This window comes from Balaenoptera borealis (assembly GCF_965194805.1).
Source record: "Balaenoptera borealis genome assembly, chromosome: 14".
In the NCBI taxonomy this organism is placed as follows: domain Eukaryota; kingdom Metazoa; phylum Chordata; class Mammalia; order Artiodactyla; family Balaenopteridae; genus Balaenoptera; species Balaenoptera borealis.
The window spans coordinates 85,305,809-85,330,115 of record NC_138875.1 but is presented as its reverse complement, the minus strand read 5'-3'; the positions used below and the strand labels follow the sequence as shown (position 1 = coordinate 85,330,115).

Below are 24,307 nucleotides of genomic sequence, written 5' to 3'. Positions count from 1 at the left end.
ATTGGGTTGTTTGTTTTTTTAATATTGAGCTGCATGTGCTGTTTATATATTTTGGAGATTAATCCTTTGTCTGTTGATTCATTTGCAAATATTTTATCCCATTCTGAGGGTTGTGTTTTCATCTTGTTTGTAGTTTCCTTTGCTGTGCAAAAGCTTTAAAGTTTCATTAGGTCCCATTTGTTTATTTTTGTTTTTATTTCCATTATTCTAGGAGGTGGATCAAAAAAGATCTTGCTGTGATTTATGTCAAAGAGTGTTCTTCCTATGTTTTCCTCTAAGAGTTTTATAGTGCCTGGTCTTACATTTAGGTCTCGAATCCATTTTGAGTTTATTTTTGTGTATGGTGTTAGGGAGTGTTCTAATTTCATTCTTTTACATGTAGCTGTCCAGTTTTCCCAGCACCACTTATTGAAGACACTGTCTTTTCTCCATTGTATATCCTTGCCTCCTTTGTCATAGATTAGTTGACCATAGGTGCATGGGTTCACCTCTGGGCTTTCTATCCTGTTCCATTGATTTATATTTCTGTTTTTGTGCCAGTACCATATTGTCTTGATTACTGTAGCTTTGTAGTATAATCTGAAGTCAGGGAGTCTGATTCCTCCAGGTCCGTTTTTTTCCCTCAAGACTGCTTTGGCTATTTGGGGTCTTTTGTGTCTCCATACAAATTTTAAGATTTTTTGTTCTAGTTCTGTAAAAAATGCCACTGGTAATTTGATAGGGATTGCATTGAATCTGTAGATTGCTTTGGGTAGTATAGTCATTTTCACAATATTGATTCTTCCAATCCAAGAACATGGTATATCTCTCCATCTGTGTGTGTCATCTTTGATTTCTTTCATCAGTGTCTGATAGTTTTCTGAGTTCAGGTCTTTTACCTCCTTAGGTAGGTTTATTCCTAGGTATTTTATTCTCTTTGTTGCAATGGTGAATGGGATTGTTTCCTTAATTTCATTTTCTGATCTTTCATTGTTAGTGTATAGGAATGCAACAGATTTCTGTGCATTAATTTTGTATCCTGCAACTTTACCAAATTCTTTGATTAGCTCTAGTAGTTTTCTGATGGCATCTTTAGGATTCTGTATGTATAGTATCATGTCATCTGCAAACAGTGACAGTTTTACTTCTTCTTTTCCAATTTGTATTCCTTTTATTTCTTTTTCTTCTCTGATTGCTGTGGCTAGGACTTCCAAAACTATGTTGAATAATAGTGGCGAGAGTGGACATCCTTGTCTTGTTCCTGATCTTAGAGGAAATGCTTTCAATTTTTCACCATTGAGAATGATGTTTGCTGTGGGTTTGTCGTATATGGCCTTTATTTTGTTGAGGTAGGTTCCCTCTATGCCCACTTTCTGGAGAGTTTTTATCATAAATTGGTGTTGAATTTTGTCAAAAGCTTTTTCTGCATCTATTGAGATGATCATATGGTTTTTATTCTTTAATTTGTTAATATGATGTATCACATTGATTGATTTGCATATATTGAAGAATCCTTGCATCCCTGGGGCAAATCCCACTTGATCATGGTGTTTGATCCTTTTAAGGTGTTGCTGGATTCTGTTTGCTAGTATTTTGTTGAGGATTTTTGCATCTATATTCATCAGTGATATTGGTCTGTAATTTTCTTTTTTTTTGTAGTATCTTTGTCTGGTTTTGGTATCAGGGTGGTGGCGGCCTCTTAGAACGAGTTTGTGAGTGTTCCTTCCTCTGAAATTTTTTGGAAGAGTTTGAGAAGGATGGGTGCTAGCTCTTCTCTAAATGTTTGATAGAATTCACCTGTGAAGCCATCGGGTCCTGGACTCTTGTTTTTTGGAAGATTTTTTTTTAAGCCATATTTTTAAAAAATAAATTTATTTTATTTATTTATTTTTGGCTGCATTGGGTCTTTGTTGCTGCGTGGGGGCTTTTCTCTAGTTGCGGAGAGCAGGGGCTACTCTTTGTTGCAGTGCACAGGTTTCTCATTGCGGTGTCTTCTCTTGTTGCAGAGCATGGGCTCTAGGCGCGCAGGCTTCAGTAGTTGTGGCTCATGGGCTCTAGAGTGCAGGCTCAGTAGTTGTGGCGCACAGGCTTAGATGCTCCACGGCATGTGCGATCTTCCTGGACCAGGGCTCAAACCCGTGTCCCCTGCATTGGCAGGCGGATTCTTAACCACTGTGCCACCTGGGAAGCCCCTGGTGGAAGATTTTTAATCACAGTTTCAATTTCATTACTTGTGATTGGTCTGTTCATATTTTCTATTTCTTCCTGGTTCAGTCTTGGAAGGTTATACCTGTCTAAGAATTTGTCCATTTCTTCCAGGTTGTCCATGTTATTGGCATAGAGTTGCTTGTAGTAGTCTCTTAGGATGCTTTGTATCTCTGCGGTGTCTGTTGTAACTTCTCCTTTCTCATTTCTAGTTTTATTGATTTGAGTCCTCTCCCTCTTTTTCTTGATGAGTCTGGCTAAAGGTTTATCAATTTTGTTTATCTTCTCAAAGAACCAGCTTTTAGTTTTATTGATCTTTGCTATTGCTTTCTTTGTTTCTATTTCATTTATTTCTGCTCTGATTTTTATGATTTCTTTCCTTCTGCTAACTTTGGGTTTTGTTTGTTCTTCTTTCTCTAGCGCCTTTAGGTGTAAGGTTAGATTGTTTATTGGAGATTTTTCTTGTTTCTTGAGGTAGGCTTGTATTGCTATAAACTTCCCTCTTAGAACTGCTTTTGCTGTATCCCATAGGTTTTGGGTCATCGTGTTTTCATTGTAATTTGTCTCTAGGTATTTTTTTATTTCCTCTTTGATTTCTTCAGTGATCTCTTCGTTATTTAGTAACGTATTGTTTAGCCTCCATGTGTTTGTGTTTTTTACGTTTTTTTCCCTGTAATTCATTTCTAATCTCATAGCATTGTGGTCAGAAAAGATGCTTGATATGATTTCAATTTTCTTAAATTTACTGAGGCTTGATTTGTGACCCAAGATGTGATCTATCCTGGAGAATGTTCTGTGTGCACTTGAGAAGAAAGTGTAATCTGCTGTTTTTGGATGGAATATCCTATAAATATCAATTAAATCTATCTGGTCTATTGTGTCATTTAAAGCTTGTGTTTCCTTATTAATTTTCTGTCCGGATGATCTGTCCATTGGTATAAGTGAGGTGTTAAAGTCCCCCAGTATTATTGTGTTACTGTCAATTTCCTCTTTTATAGCTGTTAGCAGTTCCCTTATGTATTGAGGTGCTCCTATGTTGGGTGCATATGTATTTATAATTGTTATATCTTCTTCTTGGATTGATCCCTTGATCATTATGTTGTGTCCTTCCTTGTCTCTTGTAACATTCTTTATTTTAAGTCTATTTTATCTGATATGAGTATTGCTACTGCAGTTTTCTTTTGATTTCCATTTGCCTGGAATATCTTTTTCTATCCCCTCACTTTCAGTCTGTATGTGTCCCTAGGTCTGAAGTGGGTCTCTTGTAGACAGCATATATATGGGTCTTGTTTTTGTATCCATTCAGCCAGTCTATGTCTTTTGGTTGGAGCATTTAATCCATTTACATTTAAGGTAGTTATCGATATGTATGTTCCTACTACCATTTTCTTAATTGTTTTGGGTTTGTTACTGTAGGTCTTTTCCTTCTCTTGTGTTTCCTGCCTAGAGAAGTTCCTTTAGCATTTGTTGTAGAGCTGGTTTGGTGGTGCTGATTTCTCTTAGTTTTTGCTTGTCTGTAAAGCTTTTGATTTCTCCATCAAATCTGAATGAGATCTTTGCTGGGTAGAGTAATCTTGGTTGTAGGTTCTTCCCTTTCATCACTTTAAATATATTGTGCCACTCCCTTCTGGCTTGTAGAGCTTCTGCTGAGAAATCAGCTGTTAACCTTATGGGAGTTCCCTTGTATGTTATTTGTCATTTTTCTCTTGTTGCTTTCAATACTTTTTCTTTGTCTTTAATTTTTGCCACTTTGATTACTATGTGTCTCTGCGTGTTTCTCCTTGGGTTTATCCTGTATGGGACCTGATGCACTTCCTGGACTTGGGCGGCTATTTTCTTTCCCATGTTAGGGAAGTTTTCGACTATAATCTCTTCAAATGTTTTCTCAGGTCCTTTCTCTCTTCTCCTTCTGGGACCCCTATAATGAGAATGTTTTTGCATTTAATGTTGTACCAGAGGTCTCTTACGCTGTCTTCATTTCTTTTCATTCTTTTTTCTTTATTCTGTTCCATGGCAGTGAATTCCACCATTCTGTCTTCCAGGTCACTTATCCGTTCTTCTGCCTCAGTTATTCTGCTATTGATTCTTCATTGCAGTTATTGTATTATTCATCTCTGTTTGTTTGTTCTTTAATTCTTCTAGGTCTTTGTTAAACATTTCTTGCATCTTCTCGATCTTTGCCTCCATTGTTTTTCCGAGGTCCTGGATCATCTTCACTATCATTATTCTGAATTCTTTTTCTGGAAGGTTGCCTATCTCCACTTCATTTAGTTGTTTTTTGGGGTTTTATCTTGTTCCTTCATCTGGTACAAAGTCCTCTGCCTTTTCATTTTGTCAATGTCTATGTGAATGTGGTTTTCCTTCCACAGGCTGCAGAATTGTAGTTCTTCTGGCTTCTGCTGTCTTCTCTCTTGTTCTCTTGACTCACTTCCTCTGGGGGAAGCCATCTACCATGTCATGAGGACACTCAAGCAGCTCTGGGAGACGCCCACACGGAGAGAAACTCAGGCCTCCCGTCAACAGCAATGTGAGGGCTCCATGTTGGAGGTGGCTCCTCCAGACCCAATTAAGTCTTCAGATGCTGCAGCCCCTGCTGATATCTTGCCTGCAATCTCCTGAGAGATCCTGTATCAGGACCACTCAGCCAAACTTCTCCTGAATTCCGGATCTACAGAAAGTATGAAAGATAATGATTATTATGGGCTTCCCTGGTGGCACAGTGGTTAAGAATCCATCTGCCAATGCAAGGGACACAGGTTCAAGCCCTGGTCCGGGAAGATCCCACATGCTCAGAGCAGCTAAGCCCATGCACCACAACTACTGAGCCTGCGCTCTAGAGCCTGCAAGCCACAACTACTGAAGCCCACATGCCTAGAGCTGGTGCTCGGCAACAAGAGAAGCCACCACAATGAGAAGCCCGTCCACTGCAACGAAGAGTAGCCTCCGCTCGCCGCAACTAGAGAAAGCCTGCGTGCAGCAACAAAGACCCAACACAGCCAAAAATAAATAAATAAAATAAATAAATTTATTTTTTAAAAAAGAAAGATAATGATTATTGTTGTTTTAAGCCACTTAGTTTTGGGGCAACTTGTTACACAGCAGTAGATAACTTATGCATCTGTTTAACCGGTTTCCTACATTAAAACTTTCTGTTGGAAAGACCTCTAGTGAGTTCTATTTTCTGACTGATACAAACTCCTGTCCTGAATGGTAAACACAATGGCAAATTAGCTTCTGTAAAAATGAAAAGTCTAAATGTGAGGCTGTGGCTGAGTGTGAAGGCTGGGTCACATGACCCTGGGCCCCTGTGATGGGTTCTGCATACACACAGGGAACAATACGTGGAAGTAATTAATTACAGGCTGAAGGGGGTAATCCAAGTAGAAAACGCTACAGAACAGAAGGGGTCCATTCTTTTTATTTTTTTTCGTGGTCATGCCACGCGTCATGTGGGATCCCAGCTCCCCAACCAGGGATTGAACCTGCACCCCCTGCATTGGAAGCGCAGAGTCTTAAGCACTGTACTGCCAGGGAAGTCCCAGAAGGGGGCCATTCTTGATCCTAGGAGCCACTGGTGAGGATATTAGTGAAGAGGGAGGAACACTACTTGAAGATTTGGATAATTAAGTGAAAAGAAAAGGATAGTCCAGATCATGAAGGCGAAATTGAAGTATTAGAAAGAAAGTTTTTAATATCAACTTTGTCAGATGGCTATTTTTCTACAGTGTGAGCAAGTACTATCAGCTTCCTGGTCCCAAACTAAATATTGATTTTTACTTTGTCTGCTCAACATCCATTCTCCCCTCTGTAAGAGGATTCTCCTCCCTCCTATCTTATCCCATGCCACTCAGATGGACTGCCCCCAGCCTCTGGCGCTAAGCCTGACCAATCAGCAACATCCATGTCCCTAAGTACAGTGATTGGTCCAGGGGTGGGCATGTGTCCCAAGCTGAGCCAATGATACACAGTGGAAATCCACTGAATTTTCTGAGGTCATTGAACAGGTAGGGTGCAATCCTAGAGGTCCTGAATGCCACCTTGGCCACCATGTGTCGAGAGCTGCATGAGAGTGACATCAACATGGTGCAAACCTGGAGCTGAGGGGCAGAGAACAGCAGAAGTCAGATGATGTAGCTGAGCCCCTGGATCCAGCTGTGCTTGAAGTCCACATGCTGGATTTCTTATTTATACAACTTTTTTGCTTAAGCCAGTTTGAGTTGTGGAAGAGTTTTAACAAACTCTGGAAATCCAAAACAAGAGACATTACAGCTACAGAGACTTCCCCCATGTCTGTTTGGAGATGTTTGTGGTGAGCAGGCTCAATGCTATAAATGTTTTAAAATAATTTAGGTCAATTAATTGGTGGCATGGCTTAGAAATTTTGACAGCACATAAGTAGATACTATGTTTTCAGAGACTAGGTCATGGGCTAGAACGTACTAATCCCTTTAATTCTTAGCCCTGTCACTCACTCAAATGCTCATACTCAGTTCCTTTCTGGGAGGGTCTTTAGTTCCTCACCTGTAAAATGGAGTAATATTTCCTCAGGAAGGCTGCTTGCCTTCTCCTTTCCACAGACTGACCTGTTCTTACTTTGGGTTTCAAGGAAATCCTGTGAATGGTTCTATCATAGTCCTTACCTTGTGTTATTTCATTTTTTTATTATTCGGATATAATTTATATACCTTATAATTCACCCATTTTAAAGTGTACAATTCAATGGTTTCAGTTATAGTCACAGAGTTGTGCAACCATTGCCACAATTAATTTTTTTATTAGTTCTTAAAAATCCTTGGTTCATAGCTGAAAAGCCTAGAGGTAGCAAAGAATAAGGCACAGCTTGGTCCAGCTGCTCAAATGACATCCCAGGATGTGGTCTGCTCTCCCATCTCTTGGCCCTGCTTTCCTCCCTGTTGACTTCTTACCCAGACTGGCTCTCCCCAGATCATGGCAAGATGGCCACCAACAGCCCCAGGCTTCCAGCCTATTTTCTCAGTAACCCAATAGGAAAAAACAACCAACCAACCAAAACAAAAATTTGCCTTTTTCAAGAGGTCCAGTAAAAGTGTGATGGCATCTCATTGGACTGTCTGAAGTCAATGCCCACCCCTAAGAGAACCACTAGCCCCACAGGTTGGACGGTGCTGATTGGTCAGGCCCTGGTTTCTCCTTTCTGGGAACCAGAGAGCAAGAGAAGGGTGGTTCCCCCAAGGAAAATCAGAAAAATAGGATGGATCCTGACAGGCGAAACAACAGATGTACCCTCTCTACTCACTGGACTACGAACTCCTTGAGGGCAGTGTCTCCTGTCCTAATTTATCTTTGCACTTTAGACTGCACTTTATCTTTGCGGGTGGGACTGGCACACAGAATGGCTGTGAGCTTCTCGGCTCGATAAAGCCCTTTTCTTTTTTTTTTTACTTTTGGTCGCACCTCGCAGCGTGTGGGATCTCAGTTCCCTGACCAGGGATTGAACCCGTGCCCCCTGCATTGGAAGCGTGGAGTCTTAACCACTGGGCCGCCAGGGAATTCCAGTCCTTTTCCCTTTTCTTTCCCACTCTCTTCTGGAGCCGCTTCATCTCTGAGAAACAAGGAGTTCTATGAGGAGGTAAAGGTTCCTACAAAGTGGCTTGAGCTTCCAGAAGGAAAGTACTGTTTTTACCACAAGCAAACAACAGGGAAAGCCCATTGACCCCAGAAGTTCACTGATGGATGAATGGATAAACAAAATGTAGTCTATCCCTCTGATGGAACATTATCAGCCATAAAAAGGAATAGAGTACTGATTCCTGCTACAACAAGGATTGTCCTTGAAGACATTAAGCTAAGTGAAAGAAGCCAGTCACAAAAGGCTATGCATTGTATGATTTTATTTATATGAAATGTCCAAAATAGGCAAATCCATAGAGACAGAGAGTAGATTAGTGGTTTCCTTGGTCTGTGGTGGAGGAAATAGGAAGTGACTACTAAGAGGGCTTCTTTTTTTTTAAATTTTCATTGGAGTATAGTTGATCTACAATGTTGTGTTAGTTTCTGCTGTACAGCAAAGTGAATCAGTTATTCATATATGTATATTCACTTTTTTTAGATTGTTTTCCCATATAGGCCATTATAGAGTATTGAGTAGAGTTCCCTGGGCTATACAGTAGGTCCTTATTCGTTATTTTTTATTTTATTGTATTTTATTGTATTTTAATTTATTTTATTTTATTTTGCCACACCTCACGGCATGTGGGATCTTAGTTCCCCAACCAGGGATCGAACCCACGCCCCCTGCAGTGGAAGCGCAGAGTCCTAACCACTGGACCGCCAGGGAAGTCCCAGTTATCTATTTTATATATAGTAGTGTGTATATGTCAATCCCAATCTCCCAACTTATCCCATCCCCGCCTTCACCCCTGGTAGGGGCTTCTGTTTGGAGCAATGAAAATGTTCTGGGAATTCCCTGGCGGTCCAGTGGTTAGGACTCAGTGCTTTCACTGCTGGGGCCTGGGTTCGATCCCTGATCGGGGAACTTAAGATCCTGCAAGCTGTACAACTCAGTCATAAAAAAGAAAAAAGAAAAGAAAAGAAAATGTTCTGGGATTAGATAGTAGTGACGGTTGCACATTATCTGTGAACATACTAAAGCCATTGAATTGTACCCTTTAAATGTGTGGATTTTATGGCATATGAACTATATCTCAATGAAGCTATTTCAAATAACAGGGAAGAGTTCTCAGCTGTCCAAGATGTAGTCCAGAAACAGCCAGGTCCAGGCATAAAGGCAGCCAGGAGAGGTTGTGCCTTTGACATTCGATCACGTTCCGAAGCTGGTCAGGGTCAAGTTTTGCTTTTTCCTAGACCCTACTTCCACCTTGAATATCAAACAACCTTCACAGCTTTGAGAAAGAGAGGAGCAACCCCAGACGTACACTTGCTGACCCAGCCCAGTCAGCTGGCCTTGCTGTTCTCCCGTTGAGATAACGATGTCACAGAACAGCAGCATCAGCCGAGGCCGCTCGGGACGGTGATGGAACAAGACTACACAGGAACGTAGTCCAGGCCACAAGATGCCAGATCTATCCCTCTCTGGGCGAATGAGAGTGACGGCTGCTTCTGTACCAATTATAGCCTTAGCTTCTCTCCAGTCTGTCCTCCGTATAGATAAGATTTATTAAGAGCCCGGATTCTAGAATCGTCCCTGCTTCCTGACAGCACCCACTCTAGAGCAAACTCCCAGATCCTTAAACTCTCCCCAGAGCCACCCAACCAAAGCCCAAATCCTGTAGTAGTTTCTTCCTAACACTACAGTCTACACTTTAGAAAGAGGTGTGGTTGCAGGGGGGGGACCCCCTACCCGCTCTCCCCCGCCCCCCCACCCCCCTGCCCCGCACCAACATAGCCCGGGGCTGGCTCTCTGCAGGGTGAGCTGTGGCCGGCAGCCTCGTCCTTACTGCCTAATCTATAGGCAGGAATGGAGGTGCTGGGCAGATAAGGATGTAACGTATTTTAGCCACTCACTTCCCATCAAACTGAAAGAACCAAAACTTGCCTGGACTAACACAGCAATGTTGTTTAAAATAGCCCAAACCAGGAAACAGTGTGAATGTCTATCAAGGGAGAAATAATCAGGTAAATTACAGTACATCCATAAAACAGAAAACTATACAATCATTTAAAAGAATGAGGCATGATTCACTTTGTTATAAAGCAGAAACTAACACACCATTGTAAAGCAATTATACTTCAATAAAGATGTTTAAAAAAAAATAAAAATAAAAATAAAAGAATGAGGCAGGATTATCTATTTAAAAAAAAAAAGAACGAGGTAGATGTATATATGCTGAGCTGGAAAGATAATTACAGGGTAATGTTAAGTGACGAAAGCAAATTGCATACTAATATGTATGTCATGCTTCCATTTAAAAAATAAATGTGTGTTTAGATATTCTCAGGAAAAAATCAGGAAGCTCATGGATCAAACTGTCAACAGTAGTTACCTGGGAGTGAAATGGGATGGGAGGACGCCTACTGCATCCATAATTTTGTAAATGGATGGATTATGGGTGTGGCAGACCCAGAGCCGTTTGTCCCACCTGTATCCTCCCCCACCTCCACCTGGGATACTTGCCTCTCTTCCCGGCATGAACAGCATCAGCTACAGCTCACGCTGTTCCTGTGGTGGCAGAACCCTGTGCAGTGCCAGGTTCTCCTCAGCTCCTACAAGTTCTGATGGTCTCAGAAGACCACAGGGGCAAAGGCTGCGGCTGCCTCAGCACCCAGGACCAACCCAACTAGGGGAGATCTGCCTAGAGAAGGGGGGAGGTTAATGCCCCAAGGGGAGGACTAATGAGAGACATAAAGGAGCGGGCAGATAAATCGCTCATCTTCTCCCCGCCACCCATATACCCTCCCAATACCCCTGTCCGTGCTATTGGACAGTTCTGAGATTCAGCGGTTTCACACATTCTCCCCAGAGACCTCCCATTAGATTAAGCATCGGCTGAGTGTTCCTGCAAAGCTGGACCAACTTCGGTAATATTCCACCTTGAATTTGCTCTCCCTCCTTTTCGGCCTCATTCCCTTCTTCCCTGACTCTTGCTTCCCTGGTATCATACCCTCCAATAAAGCATTAACTCATAAGCTTTTTAAGGAACCCATACAAAGGCAGTGGGTGATTTTTTTACTTTTTAAATATTTTTCTTTAAACATTTTATTTAATTAAGAGCCCAACCATTTAAGTGGATGAGACCCTCAAAGCGGAGAAGTGCTACCAAATTAATGTAACTGTAATGGAAAATCTACACAGACCCAGTATTTACAGGTAATCTCTCTTCAGGTGGAAACAGACATTGAAATTCAGAGAGCGTGCCCAATGCACTTTAAAGACTCTTGTTACTAAGGTTTTCCATGATGGGTTTGGGGACATTATTATCTTCCATATAAAGTCCTTGAGTTGGGGGGCGGGGGTTGACCATTAAGTAGAATCACTGCAGAACAAACTGAGTCTCGCGTGACGTTCTGGTGTTTAAAGATGTAATGACGATATCAGAACAGTTCATGACCATCTCAAGTCTATCAAATTAAAGGCGGAGGAGGAGGAGATAGAAGAGAAGGAGGAGGAGGAGGAGGAGGGAGTAAGGAAGAGGAAGGATAATCCAGATTAGCAACCATGGGAAGTCAAGGCTGTGTGGGTAGAAGAGTGGGTGTGAGGCTATTTCAGGTGGTCAACGCTTGGGATTGAGCCCAAGGGACAGGGCAAGTAGAGCAGAAGACTACTCAGACTCCTGAAAAATAAGGGTCCTCGTAAAATAGTCTGTTTTCGTCAGCTTTGGCTGCTATAACAAAAAACCATAGACATGCAGATGTCAGCTAATGCTACGGTGGCAGTCATATTGCAATACATAAAGGGATCAAATCAACATGTTGTATACCTTAAACTTATACAACGTATGTTAACTATACCACAATTTTTTTAAAAAGGAGGTAAAAAAAAATGTACCATAGACTGGGTGGTTTATAAACAACAGAAATTTATTTCTCACAGTTCTGGAGGTTGGAGGTCCAAGATCAAGTCACTGGCAGATTTGGTGTCTGGTGAGAACTCCCTTCCTGGTTCACAGACCTCTGTCTTTTCACGTGGTGGGAGGGGTGAGGAGTTTCCGGCATTTCTTTTATAAGAGCACTAATCCTATGCATGAGGGCTCCATCCTCATGACCTCATCACCTCCCAGAGGCTCCTCCCCCTAACATCATCACATTGCGGGGTTAGGTTTTCAACATATGAACTTGCGGGGCACAGACATTCAATCTATTAGATAGTCTATGGCAACAGCACAGGGGAGCTACACTCTAGTGCCCCGAAGTTCCCTCTCAAGTCCTAGTGTGCTTTCTCAGGCACTGGTAGCCTGATTTTCCAGGAAGCAGTAACTTCTCCTTCCACATAATCACTGCTTCTCTCTGCCACGTGCCCATGCAACTGGCTCTTCCTCCTGTCCCTATAACCGTGGGAGGTCCCAGCACCCCACTCATCCTCTCTCCCCCCGCCTCCAGATCTTCTGTTCCTGTTGGTGGCATCAAATCTCTCTTCTTTTACCCATGGCTGAAACAAAACTCATCCAAGGAAAGCTAATATTTTGCCATTCACTCAAGTCCATAGTCTATATTAATTTTTTTAATTTCTAATGAAAATTTTCTAATATTACAGAAGGAAGAAAAATAGTATGATGAAGTTCCATGTACCCATCACCCAGCTTCAACAATTATTAACAAAAAGGCCAGTCTTCATTTTATCCATATTCCCAACCATCCCACCGTCCCAGTGGATTATTTTAAAGCAATTCAAAGACATTATATCTTTTTATTCACAAATATTTCAGCAAGCCCATAGTCTTTAAATAGCTGTTCTGTGTTATTGGGAGGGGAGGTTGAATGCTGTGTGTGGAATGGATGCAGAAAGAGGCCCTCTAGTGGACTGACCTTTAATTCCTTTTCTATTGTTTCCCAACAATTCAGCTCTGACCCAAATTTGCATGCCCCCCTCAACAAGTCATGTGTTGTTTCCTGCTCAGCATCTGAACTCCCTTTCTAAGTTTGGGCTGTCCACCCCTATGTGATCCATCCCTGTGTGATTCTTGGTGAAAGCAGAGTTTTATTCCTTTGACGAAAGCTGAAAAAGTTAAACTTTGCTTCGTCTGATCCCAGGGCATGGGCTATGACCCAAGCTTAGCCATTTGGATGCTCTTACCAGGGATTTGAGTTTGGAATAGATAAACCATGGTACATAGAAGGACTAAAGGAATAGCAGGGTGGCTGGTGCTTAGAGAGTGAGCCGATTAGGTGTGAGATGAAGATGGAGAGGTAGACACAGATGACACTATGAAAGTCCCGTTGGCCATGGGAAGGACTTTGGGCTTATTGTAACTTGGCATTGATACCTGGAGTGATAAAAAGTATGTGTTTATCAAGATTACTGGCTGCTGTGTAGAAGACAGATTAGAAAGAAGACGAGATGAAGCAGACGACTCAGTTAGAAACCTACAGTAGCCTTCCAGGAGGGGAAATAATATTAAGTGGGGCTAGGGTGGTTTCAGGGAGGTGAAGAAAAGTGGAAGAATTTGAGAGATATTTTGCAGGTACAATTGATGGGACTTGGTTTCCCTAATTTCCAATTCCTCTAACAGTCAGACAACAGTGTTGATTCCATGATGTCATTGTTCTGAACTAAATGCTTCAGGGGTAACAATAACAGCAAATGTAATAGTAACAACAACAACAATAATAATATAAATAGCAATAGCTAACTTTAATGTAGCTCTTACTATGTGCCAGCCTCTGATCGAAACACTTTATGTATTTTAACTCATTTAATCCCCACAAAAATCCTGGAGGGAGGTATGATTGGGGTTATTCCCATTTTACAGATGAAAAACTAAGACAAAGAACGATTCAATGACTTGCTGAAGATCATATAACATACTTAGTGCATCAAATATGAACTTGGCCCCAGAATCAATTTCTGGTCCTCTCTTCAACTTCTTTCCCCACCTCTCCCCAACTTGCCCCATCCAATCCAGTCTGCTGACTCACACAAATAGAGCCTATTTTTTACCTGGGATTCACACACATGGCCTATGGTCTTCTCTTATTCCTGCACATATGGTATGATTCCATTTATTTGAAATGTCCAGAATAGGCAGATGCATAGAGAGAAAGCAGCTTGGTGGTCGCAGGATTGCCCCACCTGGCACACAGAAGGTACTCACTCAATAGTTGTGAGCTCCCTGGTTGGATAAAGCCCTTTTCCCATTTCCTTCCTACCCTCTTCTGGAGCCTGGGTCATCTCCCAGAAACAAGGAGTTCTGTGAGGAGAAGATGTTCCTACCAAGTGATCTGAAGAAAAGTACTGTTTTTACAACAGGCAAAACAACAGGGAAGGTGGAAACAACCTAAAAGTCCATCAATGGATGAATAAACAAAATGTGGTCCATCCTTACAACAGGACATGATTCAGCCGTAAAAAGGAATGAAGCACTGACACAGGCTACAACACAGATAAACTTGAAAAACATGATGCTAAGTGGAAGAAGCCAGACACAAAAGGCCACATAGTCTATGATTCCATTTATATGAAATGTTCAGAATAGGCAAATCTGTAGACCCAGAAAGCAGATTCGTGGTCGTAAGGGGCTGGGGGTACAGGGGAAGGGAGAGTGACTGCTAATGGGTACAGGGTTGTATGGGGAGGTTAATGAAAATGTGAAATTAGAGAGTGGTGATGCTTGCACAACCTTGTAAATGTGCTAAAAACTACCGAATTGCACACATTAAAAGGGTTAATGTTACTGTATGTGATCTATAGCTAAATAAACAGAAGAGAATCCCTCCAAAATAAAGACAAATGCTAGAATGCATCACCACCAAATAAACTGAACTCAAATCAAATCAATCTCTCCATCCAACACCAGTCTAAAGAAAATATAGGGAACAAACATATTAAAGGTGAAATTTCACAGTGGTGAAATCATCAGAATCCAGACTGAGAATCTCTAAAAGGCAAATAATCCTGTTTCATCAATAGATTTCAAGGGAAGGAGGAAAAAAAAAAGAGAGATGGAGGATTAAAAGAGACTAAGGGACATATCAACCAATTGCAATATGTGAATATTATTTGGATCTTGGGTTAAACAAACAAACTTTAAAGAAGTAAACTGGGGGCTTCCCTGGTGGCGCAGTGGTTGAGAATCTGCCTGCTAATGCAGGGGACACGGGTTCGAGCCCTGGTCTGGGAAGATCCCACATGCCGTGGAGCAGCTGGGCCTGTGAGCCACAACTACTGAGCCTGCGCGTCTGGAGCCTGTGCCCTGCAACAAGAGAGGCCACGATAGTGAGAGGCCCACGCACCGTGATGAAGAGTGGCCCCCGCTTGCCGCAACTAGAGAAAGCCCTTGCACAGAAACGAAGACCCAACACAGCCAAAAATAAATAAATAAATAAATAAATAATTTTTAAAAAAAATCTAAATGTTGAAAACATCAAGATTTAAAAAAAAAAGAAGAAGAAGTAAACTGAGGAGACAATTGAAATTTTGAAGACTGGATATTTGATATGAAGAAATTAATTTTTTCAAGTGTGATCATGATACACCCAGTCAGTGACTGGACCAAGGTTACAAAGCAGAGAGATCTGGATGCTTAAGTATCAGGAACAGCTGCCTCTCCCTACTTTTTTTAAGATTGTAAGCATTCTCCTAAGCACTCAGGCTCATCAGTTGGGGGGGGTCACCTTGGACCCTTGCCTCCTCTTTCCCTTCCTAAAGTCATTTCCATCCCTTCCACTCTCCCATCACTTTCCTGCCCTGGTCCCGAGGCTCAGGCTGCACGCTGGCACTGTGGCTCCTCTTTCCTTGTCCCCTCCCAGCAGACTCTCAGTACATCTTTGCTACCTTGAGGGTAAAGTTGCCCCAATCTGGGCATTCATTATTTATCCCTTAGTTCACCATGGGCACCCACTGGGTTCAGCTCCATCCCTCCCAGCTGTGGTACCCTAAGCAAGTTACTTAACCTCTTGTGGCGGGTTGAATGGTGCCACCCCTCCTGACACACACCCTCCCCCCCAAAAAAAGTTATGTTCACGTCCTAATCCCTGGACCCTGTCAATGTGACCTTATTTTTCAAAGTGTCTATACAGATATGATTAAGAATCTTGAGATAAGATAGTTCTGGATTGTGTGGGTAGGTCCTAAATGTAATGATAAGTGTTCTTATAAGCGATTCAGAGGAGTAGACAGAGATACAGAGAAGGCCACGTGAAGACAAAGGCAGAGATTGGAGAGATACTGCCACGAGCTAAGGAAGCCGGCAGCTGGAAGAGGCCAGGAAGGATCCTCCTCTAGAGCCATCAGAGGGAGCAGGGCCCTGACAGCACCTTGATCTCAGATTTCCTGCCTCCAGAACTGGCGGAGAATGTTTCTGTTGTTTCAGGTTATCAAGTTTGTGGCAAGTTGTTACAGTAGCTACAGGAAATTAACATCCCTCCCTATTCTGCACTGTTCTTGATTTAGGGTGGAGATAATCATAGGTCCACTTTATTGGATTGCTGTGCACAGATCTGACCCCAGTTTTAGCACTTACCAGTTTGCCTGGCCTTGGGTGAGTGACTTGGCTTCTCTGTGCCTCAGTTTCCTCTTTTGTAAAATAGGGATAATAATACTTCTTTGGATGTCGTCAGGCAGCAGTTCTCAAACTTTTTGCTCTCAGGGACCTTTTTCTGAGGGCACTCTTAAGAACCATTGAAGACCCTAAAGAGATTTTGTTAGATATGTTATATCTATTGATATCTACTGTAACTAGAAATTTAAGCTGTTTTTTAAAAATTAATTTAAAATAGACACATGACATGTTAACATGAATTTTCTTTTTAATATTTATTTTTATTTATTTATTTGGCTGCGCCAGGTCTTATTTGTGGCATGCAGGATCTTTAGTTGCAGCATGCAAACTCTTAGCTGCGGCATGCGGGATCTAGTTCCCTGACCAGATATCGAACCCCGGGCCCCCTGCATTGGGAGCACGGACTCTTAGCTACTGGACCACCAGGGAAGTCCCTACCATGAATATTTTTTAATAAAAAATAACCATGCTTCAAAACAAACAAGTACCAAGGACAGTGCCATTGTCTCATATTTTTGCAAATCTCTTTAATGTCTAGCTCATCATCAGAGAGCTGGACCCTCAAATCTGCATCTGCATATTCAGTCAATCACGATATGCTGATCTGTGTTTCAGTATATGAAGAACATCTAGCCTCTCACTGATATATAGCCAGCAAAAGGGACCTCATAGAGACCCTTTGGGTATTGGGGAACCCTGGTGGTCTTCAGGCCACACTTTGAGAAGTAGTGGAGTAAATGAGGAAATATTTGTAAAGTACCTAGAATAATGCCTGGCCATAGTAAACACTCTGCATTTTTAAACTAAATGTAAAGCCAATGCTCGATGCATTTTAAACCTTAAAAAAATTTAGTTTTAATTAACATGTGTCAGGTTGGGGTGGGTTTTTACAGCTACAATGGCGTTCAGGGTTTTTTTCTGACTTCAAGGAGCTCATAGTCTGATGGGGGGAGGCGTATGCGTAACCACGGTTAAAACTATGCAAAGAGCAGTTTTATGGGAGTAGGAGGCGGGATGTGGGGATGCACAGGAGGGCGCCTAATTACGCATGCGTGGGGCGTGGGGGTTCAGGGAAGGCTCGTCTGGGCGGGGAGGGGTGGTCTGATGGACTAGTGGATCCCGCCAGGTCAAAAGGACAGAGGGGTTGGGACAAGAAAGCTGAAATCCAAATCCCGGCCTCACCTCCTCTGTGAAGTGGTTTTTAGGTCACAAGGAGCCGCTAACGGACGTGGCTGGCGGGCAGCGCAGCCCGGCCGCTTAGGGACCAGAGGACCCCTCGACCTTTCTGCCCCTCTCCCGGGCGCCTCTCCTGGAGCGCAGGGCCCGGCGCCGCCAGGTCCGCCCGGTGACCCGGTCGGCCGGGAGAGTCTACGAGCCGTGGGGTCCTCGACTCCTCCCCAGGATGGGCCGCATCCCGGAGTCCACCTCTTGAGCCCTCCATTTCTCTCCAGCGCAAGGGCCGCCCCCGACACTGTGAATCTTCCAGAGAGACCAGCGACCCGCACCCCTACCGCCTCCTCCCCTTCTCTTCTGGGCTAGTCTCGACTCCGCCGGGGCGGGAGTGGGAGAGGAGGAGCCAGGACCGGACTGGAGGAGGGGGCGGCGCGTCCGGACGCGCGGGGGGGACCGGCTGGAGGGGGGGTGCGGGGAAGGAAGGTCCCGCGGGTGGAGCGGGGCGGGGGCAGGGGGCTGCGGAGTCGGTGGGTGAGGGTGCGGTGTCCGCGGGGACCCCGGCGCGCCCTCGGGCGGCGGAAGCCGGGCGCGCCCCTCTCCAGGCCGGGATCGGGGCGGGGCGCGCGGTATCCCCGCGGGGGGAGCTCGTCAGCCGGCGTCGCCGCCGCCAAAGTTTCCCGGAGGAGCCACGGCCGCCCTTCCTTGCCAGGCCCTGGGCGTGGGGACTAGCCGCCGGCGAGGACTGTTTCCGAGGAAAGCGGGGCCCGCTCTCCAGCCAGACCCCGCGCCTCCATTGCGCCCAACTCGGATTCCCAACTTGGGAGGCGCCGCGGGCCTGCGCACGCGCGCGCCTTCCTCGCCTCCTCCTCCTCTTTCTCCTCGTCCTCCCCCCACTGGGGAGCAGGCTCTGGGCCGAGCCGGGCGCAGAGACCCGCGCCCCGCGCGCTGACCCCAGGCTCCCGGCCCGCCGCCTCCGCCCATGCCGACGCCCGCAGCCCGCCCGGTGCGCCCTCGCCCGAGGGTCAGCTAAGCGCGGGCCGGCGGCAGCGGCGAGAGGTGGGCCCGGCCCGGCGCTGCCCTCGACAGCGGCAAGTTTGGGAGTTGCACTAGTTTGCGGGGTGGGGGAGAGGCCGGGCGGGGGGCCATGGAGGAGGACCGGGGGTCGGCGCTGGCGGCCGAGTCGGCGCTGGAGAAGAACGTGGCGGAGCTGACCGTCATGGACGTGTACGACATCGCGTCGCTCGTGGGCCACGAGTTCGAGCGGGTCATCGACCAGCACGGCTGCGAGGCCATCGCGCGCCTCATGCCCAAGGTCGTGCGTGTCCTGGAGATCCTGGAGGTGCTGGTCAGCCGCCACCACGTCGCGCCCGAGCTGGACGAGCTGCGCCTCGAGCTGGACCGACTGCGCCTGGAGAGGATGGACCGCATCGAGAAGGAGCGCAAGCACCAGAAGGTGGGCGGTAGCCTCAGTCTGCCCATCCCGGCAACGTGGCCGCTGGGACCTAGGGGTCCTTCAGCACTGGGCAACTGTAGGTGCACACGTGTGTATACAGGGGACAGACGAGAGACGATCGGACTGGGTGAGGGAAGGAGGGAGGCCCCTGGCCCTCTTTTGCCCAGCCTGCGCACCCCCAGAGATAAACGCACCCCCAAAGATTAAGAGTAGTTCTTTGGAGTCAGACCTGAGTTCCAATCCCACCTTTACCACTTAATAGCCGTGTGACCTTGAGTAAGTTATTTAACCTCCCTGTGCTTTATTTCCTCACATATCAAATGATGATACTAATAGGACCTGCCTTATAAAAATTAAATGGGATACTATCTAAAGTGCTTAGATAATATTATTCTTTTCCAGAAATGAAATAAGCGCCCCTGCCCTTCAGTGTTACCCAAGAAGATGTGATACCGGGACCCATTCTTCATCCCATTCCAGAACCCTCCAGAGCCAAGGGGATGTGACCTCCAGTCACTGAGCTTATTGACCGCCAGTCTCTGGGTTCTAATTTGCAAAAAGGAACCATGAACCCCAGTCCAGGGTTCCTTCTAGTTTATTAACCTGAGGTGGTTTCCCCACCTCGATTTTACTCTGTGAGGTAGGGATTATTCTCTTCATTTTACAGATGAAGAAACTGAGGATCAGAGTTGGGGGGGAGGGATTTGTCCCAAGGTAGTGCTGAGAGTCTCAGCCCCAGTGGAGGTAATTCTAGTGCCTCTTCCCCACCCTCTTTGAATTGGAGGAAGATGATTTGGGGCAGCTTTAAGGCTAAGCCTCTGCCTTGCGAACAAGCTCTGGGCTCATGAATCAGGGACTCCTCACTGGGCCGGGAGTCCAGACAAGGTGCCTGGGAGAAGGAAGTGGGAGACGTGTGGTTTCCTGCCCCAACCTCAGCCCAGGGACGCTCCCTTCAGACTGAGAATGGGAGGAAACGCTTTTCCTTGGGGGATCAGGGGGTCTGAGCAGACTCTGACTTGCTGTGTGGCCTCAGGAAATCCAGTTGGCCTCTCTGAAACTCTCTGGCCAGCCATCACATACTGTGTACTTTGAGGTCTGTGTCTTTTCAAGGAACAGAGCCCCGGCTGTGTTTGCAGTCTTAACCTAAGGGCAGATCCCTGGATGATTAAGAGAACTAGTGTTTTGGAGGTTTGATTGTGTTTGTCCTCAAAGGTCCCTATGTTCTGGGGTCAGGTAGGAAATTCAAGCTCCCAAGCCTTAGGCAAAGTTTCCAGGATCACGCTGGGAGCTTGAAAATGTCCCTGGCCCTGTAGTTAATGTCAAGATTCCCAGGAGCAGGGACTTGGGAGCTAGATAGCCTGGTTTCAAGCCCTGTCACTCACGGGCTGTGTGATCTTGGGCAAGTCACCTCGTCTCTCTGTACCTCAGTTTCCTCAGCTGTGAAATGGGGATAATAATAGTACCCATCTCATAGGGTTGTGGTGAGAGTTAAAGTGCTCAGGACAAAACTTGGGCCATTTCGTGGGCCTTGCCACTGTTAACTATTGTTTTTAGGCCAGGAGAGTTTTTCACCGAGGGCTCTTAGGCTGATATTGGAGACACCACCCCCACCCCAGATACCCCTACTCCTACCCCAGATCCTTCCATCTCTCCCGGGGGGTTGGGGAAGGAAGGGACCTTGAGATCTCTCATACAACTGCCTCTTATTGACAGGGACTGAGGGACTTAGCCCAAGTCACACAAGAAGTCCTGGCACCTATGTCCCCACCCCTAGCACTTTAGTTCTGCTACAGCCGGACTGGCAGACACCCTTGGGAGCCATTGGAGGCCACTAGGCCTGGAGGCAGGTGGAATTCCCAGCCAGCTGCACTTGTCACTTCTGGAATGCTATCAGCCAGGAAGTAAACACCAGTGTGTTCAAAGCCAGGACTCATTTGTAAATACAGAGAACGATCTTTTCTAATTCGGAGGACAAAATCCTTTTTCTCCCCATCCCCACTTCAGTCCCCTTTACTTCATATTCTTGGGATCAAGAGAGACTCGTCTGATTCCCCTCACCCCGTAAGCCTCAAAGACTCTTCAAGGTGTTATTTCCACAGAAATCTTCTTAGCATGTCCTTCGTCTTATCTGTCTATCCGTTCATTCCTCCCTCCCACCTTCCCTCCCTCCCTTCCTTCCTTCCTTTTTTTCTTCCTTCTCTCTCTCTCTCTTTCTCTTGACAAATACGGCTCCAGTAAAGCATGCACCCTCTCTTCCACCAACTCTTCCTCCCAAAAGATCCCCGGACTCAGTTCTGTTCATCACTCAGACCTAGGCCACAGTCTTATCATGTTCTACCTGGTTACTCCATCTGCAGCCCTGTTGACTGACCGCAGCTTGCAAAGTGCCCGTCGAGGTGACTTGGGTGATGCAAAGGAAAGGAAAGCCAGGTCCTCATCTCAGGCAGTGGGCGGGTAACAGGGAAGACAGGAAAAACACGCGAAGAGACTTTAGAAAGCAGTGGCTGTGCAGATACAGGCGCCTATAATATAAACAGCATACGTTGTTCATTTATTCATTCAACAGATACATTTATTTAGTACCTACTAAGTGCCAGGCACTGTACTGGGTGACAGTGGTGACCACAACAGGTGAGGTCTTTGCCCTCAAGGACCTGACTTTCTAGTGCAGTGCTGTCCCATAGATATATAATGTGGCATGTCACATTGATAGAAAGACACAGATGAGGTTAATTTTTATTTTTTTTGGCCACACCAGGGACTGAACCCGGGCCCTCGGCAGTGAAAGCGCAGAGTCCTAACCACTGGACTGCCAGGGAATTCCCCAGATGAGGTTAATTTTAATAACATGTCTTATCAAACCCAGTCGTTCCAAAATATTATTTCAACATGTAATCAATGTAAAAAATTATTTTTTATTGAGATATAATTGACATATAACATCGTATTCGTTTTAGGCTTACAACATTATGATACGACGTATGTACATATTGCAAAATGATTACCACATAAGTTTAGTTAACGTCCATCGCCACACATAGTTACAAAAAAATTATTAATAAGGTATTTTGCATTCTTTTTTTCCTATTATGTCTTTTGAAATTCAGTGAGTGTTTAACCCTCACTGCATGTTTCAATTCAGACCAGCGGCATTTCAAGTGCTCAGCAGACACATGTGGCTAGTGGCTACTCTAATGGAATGGTGTGATTCTAGTGTGAGGAGATAGATTTTTTTTAACTTTTAAAAAATTTCAGCTTATGATAAGTACCATGAAGAAGATAAAACAGGGAAATATAAAAGAGACTGGCCAGGGATGGTGTCTAGTTGATGGGGCAGTCAGGAAGGCTTCCCTGAGGAGGTGGCATCTGAGCTGAGATCTGAATGAAGTGTAGGTGCCAGCCATAGAGAGATCTGGGGGAGGGGCATACTAGGCAGGAGGTGCAGCAAGTGCAAATGCCCTGAGGTAGGAGTGAGCTTGGTGTGTGCAAGGAACACAAAGAAGGCTGGTGTGACAAGAGCAGAGCGAGTGAGGAAGAGGGGTAGGAGATGAGGTCAGGGAGGTACAGGGGTCTGTTAATGCTGGGCCTCACAGGCCAGCGTAAGGAGTTTGAAGACAGTGCTGAGAGGAGGCTGACGAGGTGATCAGTCAGGGACCACTTCCTGGGAGAGCCTTTTTAGCTGGTTTCGAGGCAAGATCGAATTCTCCGTGGTCAGCTCAGAGGCAAGAACCAGCTCCCCCAGCATCAACTTTAGTTCACTGAGAGAAGAAAAAAAAAGAACTGAGGATTAAAGTCTGTATTCATCTGTTGCTGCTATAACTAATTACCACAAACTTACTGACTCAAAATCACACAAATTTATGATCACATTGGATAATATGATATTATGAATAATATCAGTATGGGTAGTACTGGATAAAATTCTGGAGGTCAAAAGTCAGAAGTGAGTCTCACTTGGGTTAAAATCGGGTGTCAGGAAATTCATTCCTGCGGGCAACTTTAGGGGAGAATCCATTTCCTTGCCTTTTGCAGCTCCTGGGAGCCGCCTGTATCCTTTGACTTGTGACCCCTTCCTCCATCTTCAAAGTCATCAGCGTAGCATCTTCAAATCTCTAACTCTGATCTCTGCTTCGCGACCGGGGAGCCAACCCTCGCCCCCTGCAGTGGAAGCACAGAGTCTTAACCACTGGACCGCCAGGGAAGTCCCCACGTGGTCTCTGATTCTGCCCTTCCTGCCTCCTTTCAGTTTTAAGGACCCTTGTGATTACATGGGGTCCACCTGGATAACCCAGGAGCATCTCCCCATCTCAGGGTCCTTAACTGAATCACATCTGCAAAATCCCTTTTGCCGTGTAAATTCGCATATTCTCAGGTTCCAGGGATTAGGATGTGGACCTCTCTGGGGGCCGTTGTTCCGCCTACCCCAGCCAGTTACACTTGAGATGGCACTGGGGCCCTCTGTGTGCTCAGCCTCTGTCAGGTGGGAGCAGAGAGGACCAGGGCAGGAGGAGCCTGATTCTGCTTCCAGCCCACACCTGCCTGTGGGAAGGTCCCATGGCCACTCCATCATTCCACCACCACTTCGCCCTCTGGCCCCACCCTTCACCTCCCCTGGTGACCCTGAAGCAGCTGTGCGAATACTTAGTTATTACCTCTCATTTCCCCAGCGCAGCAGGCTTCCTGACAAAGGAGATGGGATTTAGGAACTTATTTAAAAGATGAAAGGAGGCGATGCTGACATCCGGCCACCTGGGCCGGCTTGGGATGGGCTGTAGGAGGACCAGAAATCAGCAGACATATGTTTAGCACTTTCTGGGTACTGGGCCTTATTCCAAACATCTACATATATTAACCATTTAATCCTCATGACACCCCCGGGGGTAGATATAACACTGTATTTCTCATTTCCAAGGCACCCTAAGGTTGAATAACTTGTCCAAGATCAGCTAGTACATGGCAGAAACAGAATTCAGACTCAGGTCAACAGGCTCCAGTATCCATGCTTTAAACCAGCATTCTATACAGTTTATGATTTTACAAAATACCTCTATTTTTTTTTTTTGGTAACAGCTTTACTGAATATAATTCACATACCATACAATTCACCCATTCAAAGCATACAATTCAATGGTTTTTAGTTTATTCACAGAGCTGTGCAACCATTACTACAATCAATTTTAGAACATTTTCATTGCTCCGAAAAGAAAACACAGACTCATCAACAGTCATTCCTCACTCCCTGCCAACCCTTCTGCCCCTAGAAAGCTGCCAGTATGCTTTCTGTATCTGTGGATTTACCCATTGTGGACATTTCTCATCAACAGAGTCAAACACTGTGTGACCT

The 24,307-nt window shown here is 45.2% G+C and overlaps 1 protein-coding gene and 2 long non-coding RNA genes across 9 annotated transcripts in view; 2 read left to right on the top strand and 1 right to left on the bottom strand.

The window, feature by feature from the left end:
• The window catches only part of LOC309610702, a 111,759-nt gene that overhangs the window by 4,908 nt on the left and 82,544 nt on the right, over positions 1-24,307 (top strand). The gene's annotated exons all lie outside the window — the stretch shown is intronic.
• Positions 35-17,916, bottom strand: LOC309610700. Its single transcript, XR_014234140.1, has 2 exons — positions 16,299-17,916; positions 35-4,852 (listed from the first exon to the last, which is right to left on the bottom strand). It is a non-coding gene; the product is annotated as an uncharacterized lncRNA (long non-coding RNA).
• RILPL1 (Rab interacting lysosomal protein like 1) overlaps positions 18,640-24,307 on the top strand; it is a 44,048-nt gene continuing 38,380 nt past the window's right edge. For all 7 annotated transcript variants that reach the window (XM_082353867.1, XM_082353864.1, XM_082353862.1 and 4 more), the window contains exon 1: positions 18,640-18,963. In XM_082353867.1, the coding sequence (XP_082209993.1) occupies positions 18,655-18,963 (309 nt within the window). In that variant the 5' untranslated portion in view covers positions 18,640-18,654. The remainder of the gene's footprint in view (positions 18,964-24,307) is intronic.